Raw genomic sequence first — 20474 nt, forward strand, 5'->3', positions numbered from 1 at the left:
ATGGTGTAGAATAAATTCGCATTCCATCATGAGTGAGAGTTGTATATTACAGAGAATAATGTGATATCTACTATAATAGAAAATGATGTAGAATAAACTCGCATTCTGCTCTATATGGAATAGATGCATGATGTAGATTCACTATCGAGACAATCATTGATACGACATGTTAGGCGGAACCGGAAACAAATTAAAAGGCAAAAACGCCAGTACTACCGAGAGTTTTCAGGATTAATGCTAAGAATATCTTTCTTACTTACTCTAAATGCTCATTATCAAAGGAATACACAATAGAGAAGCTGAGAGCACTTTCCCTCTCAAGCAACAAGAAATTCATCCGGGTAGCAAGGGAATTACATGAAGACGGTACACCGCATTTACATGTTTTGATACAGTTTGAAGGTAGGATACAGGTAACAAATCAGAGATTGTTTGATATTGTGTCTCCACATTCATCTGCTATATTTCATCCCAATATACAATCTGCTAAGTCTAGCAAAGACGTCAAGGCATACATTGAAAAAGGTGGTGATTTTCTAGACTGGGGCACGTTCCAGGAAGATCCAAGGAATTCCAGAAATAGAGGGCGAGCATTGGATGATGTTTATGATGATGCGTTGAAGTCCACATCAACAGAAGAGGCATTACAGATAATAAGAATAAATGATCCCAGAATATTCACACTGCAATATCACAATCTGAGAGCGAATTATGAAAGATTATTTTACAAGCCTCTTGATCCTTACATATCTTTCTCGGGAATATTCTTCTTTAATATAACTAGGATTATGAATGAATGGTCGAGCATAATTTTCAGATTAATTGAGTATGCAGCAGTTGAAAAATATAATTATTCAAAGAGAAGATTAGACAGGGCCCATAAGTTCGATCGTCTGAAGGCCCAAGTCGTATTGGTAAACCCGCTGGGCCAGTCACTTGGTAAGCACAATTATATATGTGGGTCATCCGGATTTCAACCAAAGAACGTATCACGTGATGTGTCAGATATATAAGGGTAAATCGATGTAGCTATGTAACGGTATATTCCATGGTCAAAAGGTTACCAGTAAAGTTGGTGTAGTTAAACACATACAGTACATATGCCAGCCGTTCTACGCTTTTTGCCTCTCGGTCAGATATAATGTAATCTAATGATTATATATTCCATAGTGACTCCACTTTTTTGATTCATCGTCGACTTCTGGAAGAATTCAAGATGATTATTTAGACTTTTAAATTTGAACTATCGGGAGATGTTTCGCTAATCCTTTACTAAACAAACCGTGATTCCCCGACACGCGAGCGCATCTGAGGGCCATCCGCGATCGCGGATGGCCCCTCCGCATCACGCCAGCGTCGAATCCGATCGTTTGTTCGAATTAAAGCGTTGCCAGAATCTTCCCGAAAGAAAGTTCAAATTTAAAATTTAAATAATCATCTCAATTCTTCTCAAGAATTCGGATCGATGAATTCAAAAAGTGGGTCCCACTATGGAAATATATAATCATTAAATTACTCATATATGTACAACCAGGAGGCAAAAACTGAGAACTAACAGATGTACTTATTAAGTGTTTACTAACCCCGACACCATATGCTTTTTAGCTGCTCACCTTGACCATGGAATATACCCGCTATAAATACATCAATTTACCTCTATATAATACGATTCATTCCCTAATATCTTGTTGTGGAAGATGGAAAAACAAAGATATCATGTTAGTAAATTATCTCGCTTATGGAATACGGTCTCGCGGAGATCATCAAATGTCTCACGGCATATGTATAGCACAAGCAATCGAAGCATCCCTCGCCCACTCATCAAGTTTGTCGACGCCTCCGTAAACACGAAGAGTCTGCCTTCCGTATGCTACGTAGCCCTCGAGTGCATCCAAAGTGATGATGAAGATCTTTCTTATCGCGCTCCGCTTATTCAACCTGATGCAAATTACAAAAATATAACCTCAGATGCTCCAGAAGTTTTGGTGCCTTCTGATCCATCTGTTTAGCAAGTATTCTGATTATTAGTAGTTTGATGTAATATCAGTGTGCAATTAGTATTCTGCAATAATTGCTATTTTAAATGAAATCCTATATGTTATCACTAAATTAAGAAAAATCAGTATCAAACTGATGAAAATTATTAAACAAGCATATCATTCATTAGTCTAAATAGAATCGGACATGGGCCGAATTCTCACATCAATGATATGCCTTCAACCGCCCACGAAATGTGTAATGTACTCGACATGTACATTAATAGAAATAACCCCGAAACTATCGAGGAAATTCATTACATTACATCTAAATACATGTAGAAAAATTCTCAAGACGTGGGACGTAGTGTTGTCCATATACGAAAAATACAACCAAAGATTTATTTATACGTAGAGCCCTGCGAAGATTGTAGTTGAATCTTATCTCCATTGTGATCCTGTCCCAGTTGTTGTTGCATGGTCTCATTCGATGATCTTTTGACCCGAAATAGAGAGGATTACGTAGTTGCCATGAGAATACCCGAAAGATTTACTCGCTCCTCCGTAAGTAGTTCTCCATCCTACTCGTCCCATTTCGCATCGAGCATCCGCATGGAACGGCTAGTAATGCTCGTCTTTGGGCTTGTGCCGATCGGGAACAAAGGGTTATCTAAGAATTCAAACTTGGCATTCTTTAATGTCCAATCACGCAGCACTGTATTTTCAAGTTTTATCCAAGTATTCTTTGTAACTTGAATCAATACCTGGGTTACACAGTATAATAGACGGTATACCTCCTTTTATACGAATTGGTTTACCGTATTTGCAATTGGTCTGCCAGTCTCTTTGACAACCAATAAGCTCTTTCCAGTGCTTCAGGCGTAGATACGCCGGAGATACATCATCAATGACATTATACGACACATCCTCGTTGATACGTCTGTCGGATTGAAATCCGGATGATCACTATATAATTGTGCTTACCAGTGACCTGGCCCAAGCAGCTTTACTATCACGACTTGGGCCTTCAACCATCGACTTATGGGCCTAATACAATCTTCTCTTTTGAATAATTATATTTTCAAACTCGGCTGCACAGACGACAATTAATCTGAAAATTATGCTCCAGCCATTCATTCATAATCCTAGTTATATTAAAAGAAGAATATTCCCAGAAAGATATGTAAGGATCAAGAGGCTTGTAAAATAATCTTTCATAATTCGCTCTCAGATTGTGATATTGCAAGCGTGAATATTCCGGGATCATTTATTCTTATTATCTCGTAATGCCTCTTCTCGACTGTGGACTTCAACGCATCATCATAAACATCATCCAATGCTCGCCTCTATTTCTCGGAATTCCTGGATCTTCCCGGAACGCGTGCCCCGCCTAGAAAAATCACCACCTTTTTCAATGTATGCCTTGACGTCTTTGCTAGACTTAGCAGATTGTATATTGGGATGAAATATAGCAGATGAATGTGGAGACACAATATCAAACAATCTCTGATTTGTTACCTGTATCCTACCCTTCAAACCCAGTATCAAAACATGTAAATGCGATGTACTGTCTTCATGTAATTCCCTGCTACCCGGATGAATTTCTTGTTGCTTGAGAGGAAAGTGCTCTCAGCTTCTATTGTGTATTCTTCGATAATGAGCATTTAGAGTAAGTAAGAAAGATATTCTTAGCATTAATCCCCGAAAAACTCTCCTATGGCATCTTGGGCATTTTTGTAATAAATGGGATTACACCTCCGTGAATAGTTCCTGGACCGATGGCGCATAAGCAACACATACACACTTACACACTTATGAACAGAGATTGTAAGTGCTGTAACTATTCACAAGAGTGTAAACCCATTTATTACAAGAATGCCACTACCACCAAGAGGTTTCAGGATTAATGCAAAGAATTTATTTCTTACTTATGCTAAATGCTCATTATCAAAGGATTACACACTAGAATGGCTGGAGCATAATTTTTAGATTAATAATGCTGCGCAGCCGGTTTAAAATATAATTATTCAAAAGAAGATTGCATAAGGCCCATCGAGCTCTTGATTGTCGAAGGCCCAAGTCGATTGGTAAAAGCTGTCGGGGCTCGCTCACTTGGTAACCACAATTATATATGTGGCTATCCGATTTCAATCCAAATGATGTATCATAATATACACGGCCATGATATCTTGTTTATCCATCTTCTATAACAAGCTATAAGGGAATGGTCTTATTATATAGAGGTAAAAATGATGTTATTGTAATCGGGTATATTTTTTCCCGGTCAAAAGGTCAACGGAGAAGCCATGTGGCGTCGGGGTTAGTAGACGTTAACAAGTACATACGTAGTGCTCTACGGTTGCCTCCCAGTAGTACATATATATGAGACATAATAATAATTTTTATATTACATGGTGGGACCCACTATCTTGAATTCATCGTCAGAATTCTTGGAGAAGAATTCGAGGTGATTATTTAAAATTTAAAATTTGAATTTTACTGAGAAAGATTCTTGGATGTATCTTTTAATTCAAATCAACCAATCGAGATATAGACGCATGGCGATGCGGAAGGGGGCCATCCGTAAAGTAATATTAATATGGATGGCGGATAAGCAACACATACACACTTACACACTTATGAATAGAGATTGTAGTGCCAGAACTATTCACAAGAGTGTAAACCCATTTATTACAAGAATGCCACTACCACCAAGAGGTTTCAGGATTAATGCAAAGAATTTATTTCTTACTTATGCTAAATGCTCATTATCAAAGGATTACACACTAGAATGGCTGGAGCATAATTTTTAGATTAATAATGCTGCGCAGCCGGTTTAAAATATAATTATTCAAAAAGAAGATTGCATAAGGCCCATCAGTCTTATTGTCGAAGGCCCAAGTCGTATTGGTAAAACTGCTTGGGCCCGTTCACTTGGTAACCACAATTATATATGTGGCCATCTGGATTTCAATCCAGCGACGTATCATAATATACGGCCATGATATCTTGTTTATCCATCTTCTATAACAAGCTATAAGGGAATGGTCTTATTATATAGAGGTAAAATGATGTTATTGTAACGGGTATATTTTTCCGGTCAAAAGGTCAACAGAGAAGCCATGTGGCGTCGGGGTTAGTAGACAGTTAACAAGTACATACAGCCGTTCTACGGTTTTTTTTTTGCCTCCTGGTAGTACATATAACAGACATAATAATAATTTTATATTACATGGTGGGACCCACTATCTTGAATTCATCGTCAGAATTCTTGGAGAAGAATTCGAGGTGATTATTTAAAATTTAAAATTTGAATTTTACTGAGAAAGATTCTTGGATGTATCTTTAATTCAAATCAACCAATCAGATATAGACACGTGGCGGTACGGAAGGGGGCCATCCGCAGTAATATTAATATGCGGATGGCAGACAAGCAACACATACACACTTACACACTTATGAATAGAGATTGTAGTGCCAGAACTATTCACAAGAGTGTAAACCCATTTATTACAAGAATGCCACTACCACCAAGAGGTTTCAGGATTAATGCAAAGAATTTATTTCTTACTTATGCTAAATGCTCATTATCAAAGGATTATATTTAGATCGGTCGGAGCATACTTTAGATTACAATGTCACAGCACTGCTTTAAAATATAATTAGTTCAAAAAGAAAGATTGCATGGCCCATCGCCCATTGCCGAAAGGCTCAGTCGATTGAAAAACTCGCTAGCTCGCTTTCATTGTAATCATATATATGTGGCCATCCGGATTTCAACCAAACTGACGTATCATAATATACTGCCATGATATCTTTGCTTTATCCATCTTCATAACAAGCTATAAGGGAATGGTCTTGATATAGTAGGTAAAATGATGTTATTGTATCGGTATATTTTTCCTGCAAAAGGTCACGAGAAGCTACGTGGGCGCCCGGGGTAGTAGATTAACAGAGTACACCGTTTACATGTTGCTTCGGTAGTACATATAATGCATACATAATAATTTTATATTATCATGGTGGGACCCACTATCTTGAATTCATCGCCGGAATTCTTGGAGAAGAATTGCGGTGATTATTTAAAATTTGTACTTGAATTTTACCGAGATTCTTGATGTATCTCAATTCAAATCAACCACTCGAGATCAGGCAGAGGGCGATGAGGCCATCCGCAGATCGCGGATGGCCCCCTCCGCATCGCCACGCGTCGTAATCGACTGGTTTGTTTGAATTAAAGGTTAAGCCGAGAATCTTCCCCAGTAAAGTTCAAATTTAAAATTTAAATAATCATCTTGAATTCTTCTCCAAGAATTCAGACGATGAATTCGAAAAAGTGGGTCCCACTATGGAATATATAATCATTAAATTACCTGTTATATGTACAAACTGTGAGGCAAAAACTCAGAGAACTAACAGTATGTACTTATTAAGTGTTTACTAACCCTGACACCATATGGCTTTTAGTCGCTCACCTTTTGACCATTGGAATATACCCGTTACAAATACATCAATTTACCTCTATATAATACAGCACATCCTGTTGATACGTTGCTGGATTGAAATCCAGATGACCACATATATAATTGTGCTTACTAGTGACCCTCGCCCAAGCGCTTTATCTAATCACGACTTGGGCCTTCAACGATCGTACTTATGGGCCTAATACAATCTTCTTTGAATAATTATATTTTTCAACCCGGTCACAAGAAGACAATTAATCCTGAAAAATTATGCTCCACCATTCATTCATAATCCTAGTTATATTAAAAGAAGAATATTCCCGTAGAAAGATATGTAAGGATCAAGAGGCTTTGTAAAATAATCTTTCATAATTCGCCTCTCGACTGTGATATTGCAGAGGTGAATATTCGGGATCATTTATTCTTATTATCCGTAATGCCTCTTCACCGATGTGGACTTCAACGCATCATCATAAACATCATCCAATGCTCGCCCTCTATTTCTGGAATTCCTTGGATCTTCCTGGAACGTGCCCCAGTCTAGAAAATCACCACCTTTTTCAATGTATGCCTTGACGTCTTTGCTAGACTTAGCAGATTGTATATTGGGATGAAATATAGCGTATGAATGTGGAGACACAATATCAAACAATCTCGATTTGTTACCCGTATCCCTACCCTTCAAAATCGTATCAAAACATGTAAATGCGGTGTACCGTCTTCATGTAATTCCCTTGCTACCCGGATGAATTTCTTGTTGCTTGAGAGGGAAAGTGCTCTCAGCTTCTCTATTGTGTATTCCTTTGATAATGAGCATTTAGAGTAAGTAAGAAAGATATTCTTAGCATTAATCCTGAAAACTCTCGGTGGTACTGGCATTTTTGTAATAAATGGGATTACACCTCTGTGAATAGTTCTGGGACTACAATATGAAAGAGGAATATTCATTATTGTTTGCCATCTATCGATCTTTTTGTTTATGAAATCTTGCCTGCTGCTGATGATAATAGTGCTTATTCTCTGACAGGTTTCGACTAGGTTTTTGTCGGCCAGTCCCCCAATTTACTGGTTTGCTTCTTATACAATGCTATCACCGGACCGAAATTTAGCAAAATGGAGATACTTGATCTCCACCTACTTCATCGCATACATCCTCCTCGGCGCTCTGCTCTTCTCTAACTTTTATCCTTTCACTTGAGGAACTGGATTGTATTGGATTCAACAACAGGTTGATTTCTCTGATAATATTATTAACTTCTTGGAGATGTCAAATGTGCTTGCCATTTTCCAATTTGAAGGGTTCAAAGTTTTATTTCTATAAAGAGGGGAAAAGCTTTAGTGAGTGAGTTTTTGTGGCTTTGTTAAGCATCTTGATTAATGCCCCTGAATGCCTTGTAAATTGATTTAGGTTGAAAACAAGCAATAGCGAAAATGGTTGTTTTGGTCTCTCATTTTGGTGGATGTTATTTGATGACTTCTTTCTTCAAAGAAAAAAATTATATGGTTCTGAAATTTGAGCCTGCTTTTCAAAAATAATAATAATAATAAATAAAACATATAAAATGATTAAAAATTTTCACTGACATTTATTTAATCTTTTAATACTCAACAACACTTTATTAAAATAAATATTTCAATTATTAATTTCTTAATTTAGCTTTAAGTAGGATCCTGTCCATGGTAGTTTACCCTTACTTTTATGAATTGCACATCCTAAAGTACTGCAACCAAACAACTTGAATGCATGAAATGATGCTGCAGTGGAAGTGTCACTTCTTAAAAAGACAAACAAAATAGTGTCAACAGATCCACTTTTCAAGGACACCACAATTCCACCATAGTCCACTAATGATATATTCTTGCTTCTCCTCCCCTTTAATTATTACTTCAAGCTAAAAAATAAGATAATCACTCAATTGAAACAGAAAGGTCAGAAAAAAAAAAAATTATTCATGATATAAGCTACAATATTGTTCCTCTACTGAGATCTTTCAATTCAACTATTTTAAACTATGTTCACATTACACACCAATTTCCTGCTGCTGAAGTTTCTTGCTGAAGAATCTTGTAAAATGATCAGAAAATTTTCAGGGTTGACAAGTATTGTCACTGGTGTACCTCAATTCAATCATTAACTCATTTCAACCAGAATTCGCTGGTACCTGCTGCAGTCTGATGTCTCTTTGAAGCCAGGCAGAAAATCAGAGAAAAACCTCAGCACGGCAGCAAGATTTTGAGCCTCGCGGGTGGCCAAAGCTGCCTCGAGGAATAGTGATGACCGTACTGTAATAACCTGCATATGATATTCCGCAAAGAACAGTAGGATATATCATAAAATGCTACTAACAGAATATTCATCTTAACCACGCACAGTTTATAGAAGTGGATAACAAGATCTATACAAGATGATGTCTACATTATATGGAATCAAGACAAACCTTGTGCTTATGAGCGTAGCGCAAAGCTTCAAGGTAGTATCCATCTTGTAATAGTGTGGTAACATAATCATGATGCAGTGACAGCTGTCTAAGCATATCGACTCCTAGCTTATGTGTTGCTAAGTTTTGGCGGCCCGACTCTAACAGTTGCAGAGCAACTTCTTTTGAGGGCTCCAAGATCTGCATAAGAATAATGTGTGACCAAAAAGCTATGATATTAAGAGCTTGTGAAACTTCAAATTTTGATGTTCAACAAAATTAAACAACAGCACAAATCATCTAATTCAGAGGTTAGTTGGAAAATGATGAGCAACAAATAACCCAACAGTCAAAAATAAAATTTTCTACGGCTAATAAGCAGGCATGGAGTAGAACAATGAAATAGAGTACAATTAAGAAGCTTCACAATCCGATATTTATTTCACCTTGTTCACTAAGAACATCCCGATTTCAGGATAGCGATTGTTAAAAAGCTAGAAGTTGTATGATCATAACATAAATGTTTGGATGAACTTTTGAATTTCTTTTTGAAACACTGCAAACAGTAAGAAAATATTTGAAGTGGTAAATAAGTTAATTAGAATTCATTTGAATTCTACAGTATGTAACACTAGAACAGCATACCATAAGTCAATAGATTTCAGCAGGAAAATACAAAAACCTATCCAATAGTTAAATGGAAAGGCTTTGTAGGTTTTGCTCTTACTAACCTCAACGATTAACATGTAAAAAGATTGAGTTATTCACACTGTAAAAGCAAGATACAGCAGCATACCTCCGCAGAAACTCTACAATAATTGCAACTAAGTATGCAGGATCTCCACCCATTTCCTCCTCAACAACTGCAAAAACAGAGTTGTGCATGTCCTCAGGTGAAATAGCTACACTTGGTGATTGAGTTCCTTGCTGACTAGAAGCAGACGTAGATGGACCATTGTTAAGTTCTTCAGACTGTAAAGGAGATTTTCCTGAAGCAGTGTTTGAGCTTTCCACCTGAATTTCTTCTCTTTCAGTGGGAAAGGACTTCTCCAGAAACCGTCCTGAATTAGTCCCCACTGTTTCTAAGTTCAAGTCGGCCACATTTTCAGAAACAGCAAGCTTTAGTGCTCCAATTGCCACAGATGTTGAAACATCAGCGTGAGTTTTGCTTGCATCTGTGCCTATAAATTGCCGGTGCTCCTCCTTCCCGCTTGATTCTTGTTCCATGTGTCTCTGCATGTTCATTTGACTACCTGGCTCCTCATAAGAACGGCTGCCAGTACTTTTGGGACTTCTCTGGAGCCCCTTGTCCACCTGGAAGGCCATTTCCCATTTTGACTGAATGAGCATACGAACCAATGAGTACATCTATTGCCCTTGCTACCAGAGATACAGGTCTCTTTTCAACGATTATGGTGCGCAGAATAGCCAGGCATAACTGCTTAATCTGAATGCGAGAAGATTGGCATGGTGTCAGAAGCGGAATTGGGTTCTTTCTTAATCAGGCTAGCTGAAGATCAGATTAATGTATTGCAGAGACAGGAGTTAGTTTTACCTTGGTAGGTTCAGATTTTCGCCGTTGTAAGAACTCTAGAACCAAAGGCATGTCTGAACTACTAGCAGCGATGGCCTGGCGTGAAGGACTTGCCCATTAGAATAGAACTACAGAGCATAGCATTTCTTTGTTGTCGCAAAAATAACTCACCTCTAAATCCAAATAGATCCTCCACAATAGCCCATTGTCAACATCACATATAAGATCAGGAACAAGAAAAGTCCAGCTATCTCCATATATGGTTCCTCCATAAGCACTTATTGTATTGTCCTCCTGAAGGATTTTTTGCCTCCTACTATTTGATGAACTCCTCAACAGGAGTGGAAGTGGAGCAGAAATAGGTGCTAAAGAATCCAAGAAAATGTCATAGAGTATGACAACTTTGGCATCCACTTGATGAATAAGAAGTACATTATCAACAACACTAACTGCAATTTTGCCAGAATAAACAGGCAGAGATCCCTGAAGTGATAGATTGAAAAGACATGAGTCATTATATATGTCTTATCAAAAGTTGACAGAATAATTTTAAAGGGCCTTTTGCATAATAAGGCCTGCTTCTGAAAATGTGTTCCATCTATATCTATCTTGCAGTTAGTAAACGCACTTTATATATGAATCAACATTTTCATAATAAGGCATATTTCTATGGTCTATGTGTGCCTAGCACTGTGTATAAAAATGCCAATATCGCAGGGTAATACAAGGGGGGGGAAAGAAGGAACAGATTTTCTTACAGCATAAAATAATTTGGAAAAGAATACTTTGCTGTTTGAGACTAATATAAGTGAATGTTTTAGTAGGAACTTGTACCTGTTGCACAACAGCATCTCGATAGAACCTATACAGGTAGAGTAGCATGCCAACCCTATCAAGTTGCAGGCAGTATATTCTTCCATACCTGTAGATAACAAAAGAATGTATATCAGAATCTTTTGGGGAAAATGCAAACCATACTGAAAATTCTCATAATTTATGTGTAGAATTTTAACGAGGACGACATTGTCACAATATGGACATCATCTTCAGTGAGAACAGGTTTTTGATTTGTCTCAGCCTTGGTCATTGTCATCTCAAACTTTGGCAAGCGAATGATTCCTCCAGATGAAAACTGAAGATAAGGACAAAAGGAGATGCCAAAGAAAATTAACAAAAGAAATTGAAGTTGTACACAAATGTGAAAATCTTGCACAAGCAAAAAAAAAAAAGAATATAAACTCAAGATTGCAGGTGAAGGCACAACAACCAAATTCCAAGGTAAAAATTTAACATTAAGCAGCTTCAGAAAATATTTTACATGTAGAAATTAGTAGCCTTAGAATACATCCTAAGAGGTGTTTGGAACTTTAGAGGCATTGTTTGGCAAGGATTCAAATTTACCTTCTTACTGAAACAAATCTAAAAATTGTGATAATCCATTCATGCTTCAATACTTTCATCACAATTTATTAAAAAAAAAAAAAAAAATTGAAATAATTCCACAAAGCCCAATAGCAATTGAGGTCAATCAAAATTACAAATATCATAGGATGAAAAACATAAATCATCATTATGAAAATCACCCATCACATCTTGTTATTGAGGATGTAGGTTTATAGAATAGTAAATCTGATAAGATGTTTTGCAAATATCCATCGCCTCTTGCTAATAATGATTGTAGATTTATAGAATAGTAAATCTAATAAGATGTTTTGCAAATGTCCTTAGAGCTACCAAGCAAATTTTGCATATGAAAAGGCCTTAGGTTATGATGACCTGCATTTTGTTCTCAAATCATACACAAAGCAACAATAAATCTGCCATTTAATCTATTTGCAAGACAGATAATTTAAACTAGAGAGAAAAAAAAAATCAAAATAATTTGCATGAACATTTCCCAGAAGTGGAAAATGGAAAATGATGTCTCTAATGTAATGGGTAGACAAACAAAAACAAGCTATTCAAGAAAGGAAACGCAAAATGAGTACATCAATCAGCTTGTTACTTGAATGATAATCAATCAATTCAGGTCATGAACTGACATCAAGTTTGAAAAAATGCGTCAAATATAATGGACACGTAATGGCTTGAACTTACAACAACGATTAATGCTTTAATGAATAAGCATGACCCTAAATGATCCCCTTTGACCAAAAACTAATTACGGTATCCATCAAGAAATAGAAAGTGGAATGAAGAAGAGTTGGAACACATCTGCATTAAGTGACTTCAAAAACTGACATAAAGCAACGACCAGAATGCAAATATCTCATGCTAGAGGATTACCTGGAAGCCATAGAAAACTGTGCATTGCATGCCAGAAGCAAGTAGAATCATCCTACTTTCATGGGTGTAGACATACCAGCTCACGCTGAATCGTTTGGACTCCACCAAGCGGAACGTATTCAACTCATGTTCATATCGAAGTAAATCTAGACCACTGCAAAAGAAGTTCATCCATGAACTCTGGTGTTTAAGTTATGCACAATAATAGAAGCAATACATTTCATGAAGTTAGAGTTCACCCAGACATCAGAATTTGCACTGTGATCAAAATGACCAGTTGAAACTCAGTGTCAGATGTTCCAATACGCGCACTCGTGCAGACACACACAAATATATACATACCTATATATATACAATTATACATATATATATAAAAATTCTAGAACAAGAGTAGAGGAAATACCTTGTCTTTACTAATATAAGATCACAGGTTGGACAATCTGTCCAAAAGAAACCAAGTATGCTTTCAGAATCTGGCTTGCATCTTCGACTGAACATCTCTCCAGTTTCTCTGTTTTTGAACTGAATCTCATGATTCGATCGCTTGATTCCTATAAATTTTCTATTCAAGGAGCATCGCATAGACAAAATAGGCCCTTCATTGATGGAGTCCGACTCAGGCGGATCAAATTGCATGGTAGGAGCAATTTTCCATGATAAAATCTGCAAAGGCAAAACCTCTTAACAATAGATTACAAGTAAATCAAGCAGATTCATGCAAACATATCCATTTTTCATACAACCTGATCAGCAGTGGGAGAAAGAAGCAATTTGTTCCCATCATCATAATATAGCCCCTTGTGTTTCAGGAATATTGCACCGTAAAGGTGGATGCTGAATATAAACATGAGAGAGTGTGCCTGAACTGCCCAGACCAACTGGAGGATAATCACTAGATGTGCTTCCGAGCATTTCTGGCTTTTTGTTCCTCAAGTTCAGTTGAGTTTAGCAGATCCAAGAAGTGATCTCGGGTAGTCCAGAGTAAAAGAGCCTTTTTCGCTAACAATAACATGGGTTTATAAACAAACCAACAATTATGGCGCCAATCATCCAGCATAAGAAGCATTAAGAGAATGTAATAAGATGACATTTTTATCAATCCTACTGACTGGCAATCAAACCTTGAGTTAAGGAATAGGACTCCAGGAAGGTTCCCAGATGCTTGGTTAAATTTAAACCTTGTTTCTAACCTTTAAAAAAGGAAACCAAAGAATAAACATAAACATTTGAGGATAAGAAAGTCCAAGCTTTTGTATATCAACGAACAAATACCGTATTCTGCATGCAGGTTTTTAGTTGAAGAAATTCTTTTAGACACATGTCATGTTCAATCTCTGGGACCTTTTCTTTTATGCATCTCCCATACTCTCTTGCCTAAAAGAGTAATAAATATAAAATCAATAAGAATAAGAATGACACTGATAAAAAAATTACCCAAGTTATTTCACAGGGATAAAAACTCACCTCTCAATCTCAACAAAGTAGGGGTTTGTTAATTTTTCATTAGTCACACAACACATGATATCATATCATGAAAATGTCCATTTCTTCCTAATGATCAATTAAATCATAAACAACATAGAAAGAAACCATTAGCTACTTATAATAGCTAGTCCCGCTAAATGCTTCCTTATAATTGATATTCCAGGTCACCTTTTTTTAAACTTTTTTATTTGCAAAATTATATTAACAGATTCAGCCTGTCCTGCAATTGGCAAGACATGCTATTCAAATAAACAATTGGGTACCATGCGCTACTGTTTTGAGACAAAACTGCATAACAGTTCTATTCATTGATTCATCTTCCAACCCCAAATAGTCCAACTCAGTTTCTCTTTGTGGCCTGTCCACACTGGGTCCTCAGCTCTAAAGTTAGTAAAGCTTCGGACATTACAAACTATACAACATAATTATCACACAAAACACAAGCAGATGACACTGGATATGGATCAGTCAAGCATAATACTTGTAACTTAAATTTTAAAACTAAATATTTTCACAAAGGATCCATATACCTAACAACACATACCTTGCTGTCGTTCTTAATTGGAGGGATATACTGAGGTAAAAATTATTTGCTACAGTTAGATAGTTGCAGTGAAACAGAAGACCGTGATGGCATGATCACCATTAGAATTACAACTCCTGCTCCTTTTTCTCTTTTCTTTAGGGCAATTCAAATCATAGACACTTTGGACAAGGGATGCAATGACACTAACCTACATCTAGAGGTTTCAAAAACACTCATTATGTGCATATGGCACTAGGGAAAGGAAAAGTTTCCGTTTTGCTGGATACAAATCATAACTAAACAATTCTTTGTCCTTATGGTAACTTTAATTGCACCAATTCTTGCTATCCAAGGAAATCAAAAGCGCTCGTAAGTTAGCTATTTGTTGAATCTATAACTTTGTTTTTCAACATTTTTGTTTTTTTCTTTCCCTAATTCGTCCATATTGCACCCTAGACTATCAGAACATTGAATCTGTTCATCATACCACAATTCAAATGAAATCTTTGAAAATCAAATATCAAGAATAAGAAAAACATAAACGCGGATTCACAGACCTGGGACGAACAATTGCCTAAAAATCCGCCGTAAGACCGAGGCGCTCTTCCTCTCTTTCATTTACCAAGCCACCTATCATATATATATATATACAAATAAACGTGAATTTATAATAAAAAAATCCAGAGAAAAACACAAACAAACACAAATTATAGTCTCGGAGGAATCGAATAAAACCTTTCTAGGGTTTGGGGACGCAAGGAGGATCGATCGGCGAGAAAAATCAGGAGCAAATACGAGCTCGATCAAGTGGGAAAACGCAACAAAAAAGGAATTTTGATGCAGTTCAATGGATTGATTTCGATCGAAAGCAGCTAGGGTTGATGCTCTTCGTCTCTGAACCTACCAGTCTTCTTGCTCGTAGCCCAGACGGGAATCGGGAAACGGGAAAAATAATAACTTTTATAATTTTTAGAAAAGTAATTGACTAATTATTTTATTATTTTTATTAACAAACTATAATTAAAATGGTGTAGAATAAATTCGCATTCCATCATGAGTGAGAGTTGTATATTACAGAGAATAATGTGATATCTACTATAATAGAGAAAATGATGTAGAATAAACTCGCATTCTGTTCTATATGGAATTGTATGCATGATGTGGTATTCACTATTGAGACAATCATTGACAGCGCATGGCAGGGCACGGAAACAAATTAAAGCGATGTTGTCGGACTCGGATCAGGCCCAGTTCAATCGGAAAAACCGGAGCCGTAGTGACCGGCCGGATATCTCCCATTGACCCGGGTATTAAAAAACCGGTGTTAACCCCGATGACCGGGCGGTTCAATCGGGAGCCGGTTGACCCGTCGAGTCAATCAGTCTAATGTTTAATTTTTACAATATTTAATAATTTATTATTATTTTCTCATTAAAAACCACAAAATCGTATATATTTATTAATATTAATTTATAATTTATAATCAATAAATAGAATTACATTATATATATGTATATACCAACAAAAATTAACATTTAAAAATAAAATATATTAATGTATTATGTAAATACTTTCTAAAAATTTAATTTATTAAGAAAATAAAACAATAAATAAGTGTAATTTTTATTATAAAAAAATATAAAAATTAAAAGTATTCTAATTAAATAAAAATATAAGAAAATTTAAAAACAAAAATAAAAAAACTCAATTGAGATATAAAAATTAGTGAATTAAATTTCTTATTTATTTTTAATAAAATCAACCAATAAACAAATAAATAAATAAATAACAAGCGGAAGTTCGATAATCTGTATATTAATATATTAAATTTGTAAATATTTAAAAAATGTAAAAATAAATGACAAAATTAGAAAATTCTACTGTATATAAGGTCATTTATCAATTTAAGTATCAAATTTGAGTAGGTTTTATAATATAATTATGGATTTAATATTATATTTGCTTATTATTAATTATTATAATATTTTTTTATATTTAATTATTGACCCCGGTTCAAACCCGGTTCGACCCGGTTGAACCCATTGACCCCTGACCCCTGGGCTTAGCCGGGTCATTGCCCGGGCCGGGTCTGACAACCTTGATTAAAGGGGGTGCTTATATAAAAAATTATAAAAAATTTTTTTGAAGTTTTTTCAATTCAAAAAATATAATTAGATTAGTTGAACAACATATTTATGGTAGTTTGGCCGATCCAATTGTTACATAAAAAAACAATATATTTATAATTTTTTATACAAGACAAAATATAAAATTAAGGGGCCAAACAATAATTTTTTATAAATATTTTTTAAAGAGGATCATTCTTCTCAAGGTTGTCAGACCCGGCCCGGGCAATGACCCGGCTAAGCCCAGGGGTCAGGGACTCAGGGGTCAATGGGTTCGACCGGGTCGAACCGGGGTCAATAATTAAATATAAAAAATATAATAATAATTAATAATAAGCAAATATAATATTAAACCCATAATTATATTATAAAAACATACTCAAATTTGATATTTAAATTGATAAATGACCTTATATACAGTAGAGTTTTCTAATTATGTCCTTTATTTTTACATTTTTTAAATATTTACAAATTTAATATATTAATATATAATTATCGAACTTCTCTCGATGTTATTTATTTATTTATTTGTTTATTGGTTGATTTTGTTAAAATAAATAAGAAATTTAATTCACTAATTCTTATATCTCAATTGAGTTTTTTTATTTTGTTTTTAAATTTTTCTTATATTTTTTTATTTAATTAGAATACTTTTAATTTTATATTTTTTTATAATAAAATTACACTCATTTATTGTTTCATTTTTCTTAATAAATTAAATTTTTTTAGAAAGTATTTACATAACACATTAATATTTTTATTTTTTTAAATGTTAATTTTTTTGTTGGTATGTTTATGATATATATATATATTGTAATTCTATTTATTGATTATAAATTATAAATTAATATTAATAAATATACACGATTTTGTGATTTTTAATGAAAAAATAATAATAAATTATTAAATAATGTAAAAAATTAAACATTGTGACCGATTGACTCGGCCGGTCAACCGGTTCCCGATGGAACCGCCCGGTCATCGGGTTAACACCGGGTTTTTAATACCCGGTCAATGGGGAGTACTCAGCCGACCACATGGCGGGCTTCTGTTTTCGATTGAGCCGGCGGGTCGATCCGGGTCCCGACAACCTAGATTCTTCTATGGATGTCCATAGATATCTATAGATGTTCATTTATAAACAATTGGATCTCCATCTAGCAGTTAACATTGATGAGCGATGAGCTACTACGATGAATTGCTTTGCTTTATCTATGCCGTCCGTTGGATCATGATCTATTGGACATCCATAGATTTCTTATCTATGGATGTCCATAGAAAATGTATTTTTTTTAAAATATATATATATATATATTATATCCTAACTAATAAAAATCACGGATTTAACTGATAAATATTTGTAATTTTTTTTATTTTTTATTCTATATAAACTAATTTGTAATAAATGAAAGCTAAATATTATCTTTTTGGAAAAAAAATTCTTTTATATTATATAAACCAATTTAAAAAACATCTAAATAATAAATATTAATTTTGTTCCAAACACAAAATGAAAATAAAAATTCAATGAATTATTTATATACATATATATATATATATATATATATATAGAGAGAGAGAGAAAGAAAGAGTGAATGAGAAGAGAGAGGGGGTGCTTCCAATTTCCTACTCCTCCCTAAGTCCCTCTAATATACATATAAACATGTATATAATATTGATTAGTTGGGGCCAAGGGGGTGCTCAAGCACCCCCTTGACCCCCCTCCATCCGCCCCTGGACACAGAGAAAGCTATTTACACATAAACGACAAGCGTCCCCCATTTAAAGGTAAGTCAGGAACGTGCTTGTATGGAAAGTAGAATTCAACGTCTATCCACGTGCCCTCACCTTATATGGATATGAGATTTAATCTCGGGTTCTCTTCGAAACGAACGCCCTATACAAGGGATCCGGTACCAATTGATCCAAAAGCCGTTGATAGAAAGGCATATTATTCGAGAGAACTAAGCTATTGTAAATATAGCATTATTTTTTACTAATATAGATATTACAAAGATAATGAATATTAATGTTAATTGAGTATTAACATAAATATTTTTAATTATCATTAAAATAAATCAGAAAATAGATTGGATTTCTCCACTAAAATCATTTTTCACAAAAATACGAATTACCTATTTTTTATTTACAAATGTCCGCAAATTGTTGTAATACAGTGTGAGATGCATAATAATTTTTATAAATAGTAAAATAAGACGTACAATATTTAATAAATAGTAATTTATATAAAAATAGTAAAAAGTAAGATAAATTATACATAACATCGAATAAATTCTGGATTGTTGATATTTGAGTACAAAAACTTGAACATTGTTTATTCCCCCATTTTACTCTTTATACACGAGTTTCTTTCTGTCTCTTTCCTCTTACTTCTCTCTTTTCTTTTTTCTAATCTAACTGTTTGCTCGATGTAATGATTGCAAATGAACTAATCTCTTTAGTCCCGCATCTGCTATGAATGGACCCATTGTGTGCATATAAATGGGGGACAACCTTCCCTGCGTCAGTGTCTTTATCGGTGGGGTAATGTAATGATTGCAAATGAACTAACCCCTTTAGTCCAACATCGGCTATGAGATGGACCCGTTGTATGCATATAAGTGGGTGTAATTTTCCCTAATAGATCAGTTTTTTGAGGTACGTTTTTCCCTCTACTTGTGTGCATTACATTGTTAGGTTATATTCAATCTCAAACTTAAATTTACAGCGATGGACACGAAATTGGAAAGCTTACAAGGGTTTATATGCAAAAACGATGGGACACGCCACGTGCACCAGTAATGACCCAGGTTTGATTAGATCTAACTGTGAATGCACCGCCATGTGTACCTTAAAGGACGGGACACGCCACGTGCACTCTCTGCTTCATTGTAAGAGCCTTTTCGCAAATACATCCCCAAAACTTTCATATTTGTGAAGAACTTTCTTTCATATCTTCATTTTGCCCCTAAAAGAACTTAAGTTAGATTAATTCAATATAAATAATTAAATGTGGTTAGTTACTTACAGAACTTACAAAAGAAATGAATTAGGTGGGTTTTGTCAATTATTTTTTATATTGATCGAATAATACATATTTTGCGTTTGTCAAAATACCGTGCAGTGAAATGTTATAAAAATAGTGAATGGACAGACTTATAGTTAAATTTATGGGTCATTAAATTAGTGTAATTAGTGTATCTTGTCTTTTTCACACTCATTTATAGAGCAGCATTTGTCACCTTTATAAAATAATAATAATAATAATAATAATGAGTATTTTTTGCATCAAAATAAAACCAAATTTTATTTTTACACAATTGTAATTGTCAATCATTATAATTTGCTTGTGTGGCTTTTGAAATCATATGAACAAGTAAAAATATTTAATGAGGGTAAATACATAAATATGGTAGTTAAAAAAAAAGTCAAACCAAAAGGACTAGTCCTCATCTTCTGATTGACTACGTGTACGGCTATGATCTGGATTGCCGAAGATTGCCGGAGATCGCCGGAGCTATCCAACCGACACTTTGCCCTTTGGCGCGGAAACCGTTTCCGTATCAACTATGGTGCTATGCCGTACTCACGCGTATCACTGCATTATTTTATTTTACTAATTTTTTTATGATGAAAATATTTTGTATTTGGGAGCTATTTT

At 35.0% G+C, this 20474-nt stretch overlaps 1 protein-coding gene and 1 long non-coding RNA gene across 2 annotated transcripts; both read right to left on the reverse strand.

The window, feature by feature from the left end:
* Positions 1 to 8293: 8293 nt before the first annotated feature.
* On the reverse strand, positions 8294 to 13610 carry LOC120261557 (regulator of MON1-CCZ1 complex-like). Its single transcript, XM_039269490.1, is given in 14 exon segments — positions 8294 to 8732; positions 8878 to 9057; positions 9303 to 9347; positions 9349 to 9412; positions 9653 to 10167; positions 10169 to 10303; positions 10412 to 10486; positions 10562 to 10873; positions 11225 to 11312; positions 11413 to 11522; positions 12677 to 12830; positions 13080 to 13339; positions 13420 to 13476; positions 13478 to 13610. Coding segments are annotated over 14 exon segments (2268 nt in total). The 5' UTR covers positions 13589 to 13610; the 3' UTR covers positions 8294 to 8570.
* Positions 13611 to 13750: 140 nt separating this feature from the next.
* LOC120262001 lies at positions 13751 to 15618 on the reverse strand. The gene is made up of 4 exons (XR_005536680.1): positions 15423 to 15618; positions 15245 to 15317; positions 13949 to 14050; positions 13751 to 13866 (listed from the first exon to the last, which is right to left on the reverse strand). It is a non-coding gene; the product is annotated as an uncharacterized LOC120262001 (long non-coding RNA).
* Positions 15619 to 20474: the final 4856 nt, after the last annotated feature.

The sequence above is a fragment of the Dioscorea cayenensis genome, chromosome 5 (genome assembly GCF_009730915.1).
Source record: "Dioscorea cayenensis subsp. rotundata cultivar TDr96_F1 chromosome 5, TDr96_F1_v2_PseudoChromosome.rev07_lg8_w22 25.fasta, whole genome shotgun sequence".
Classification (NCBI taxonomy): domain Eukaryota; kingdom Viridiplantae; phylum Streptophyta; class Magnoliopsida; order Dioscoreales; family Dioscoreaceae; genus Dioscorea; species Dioscorea cayenensis.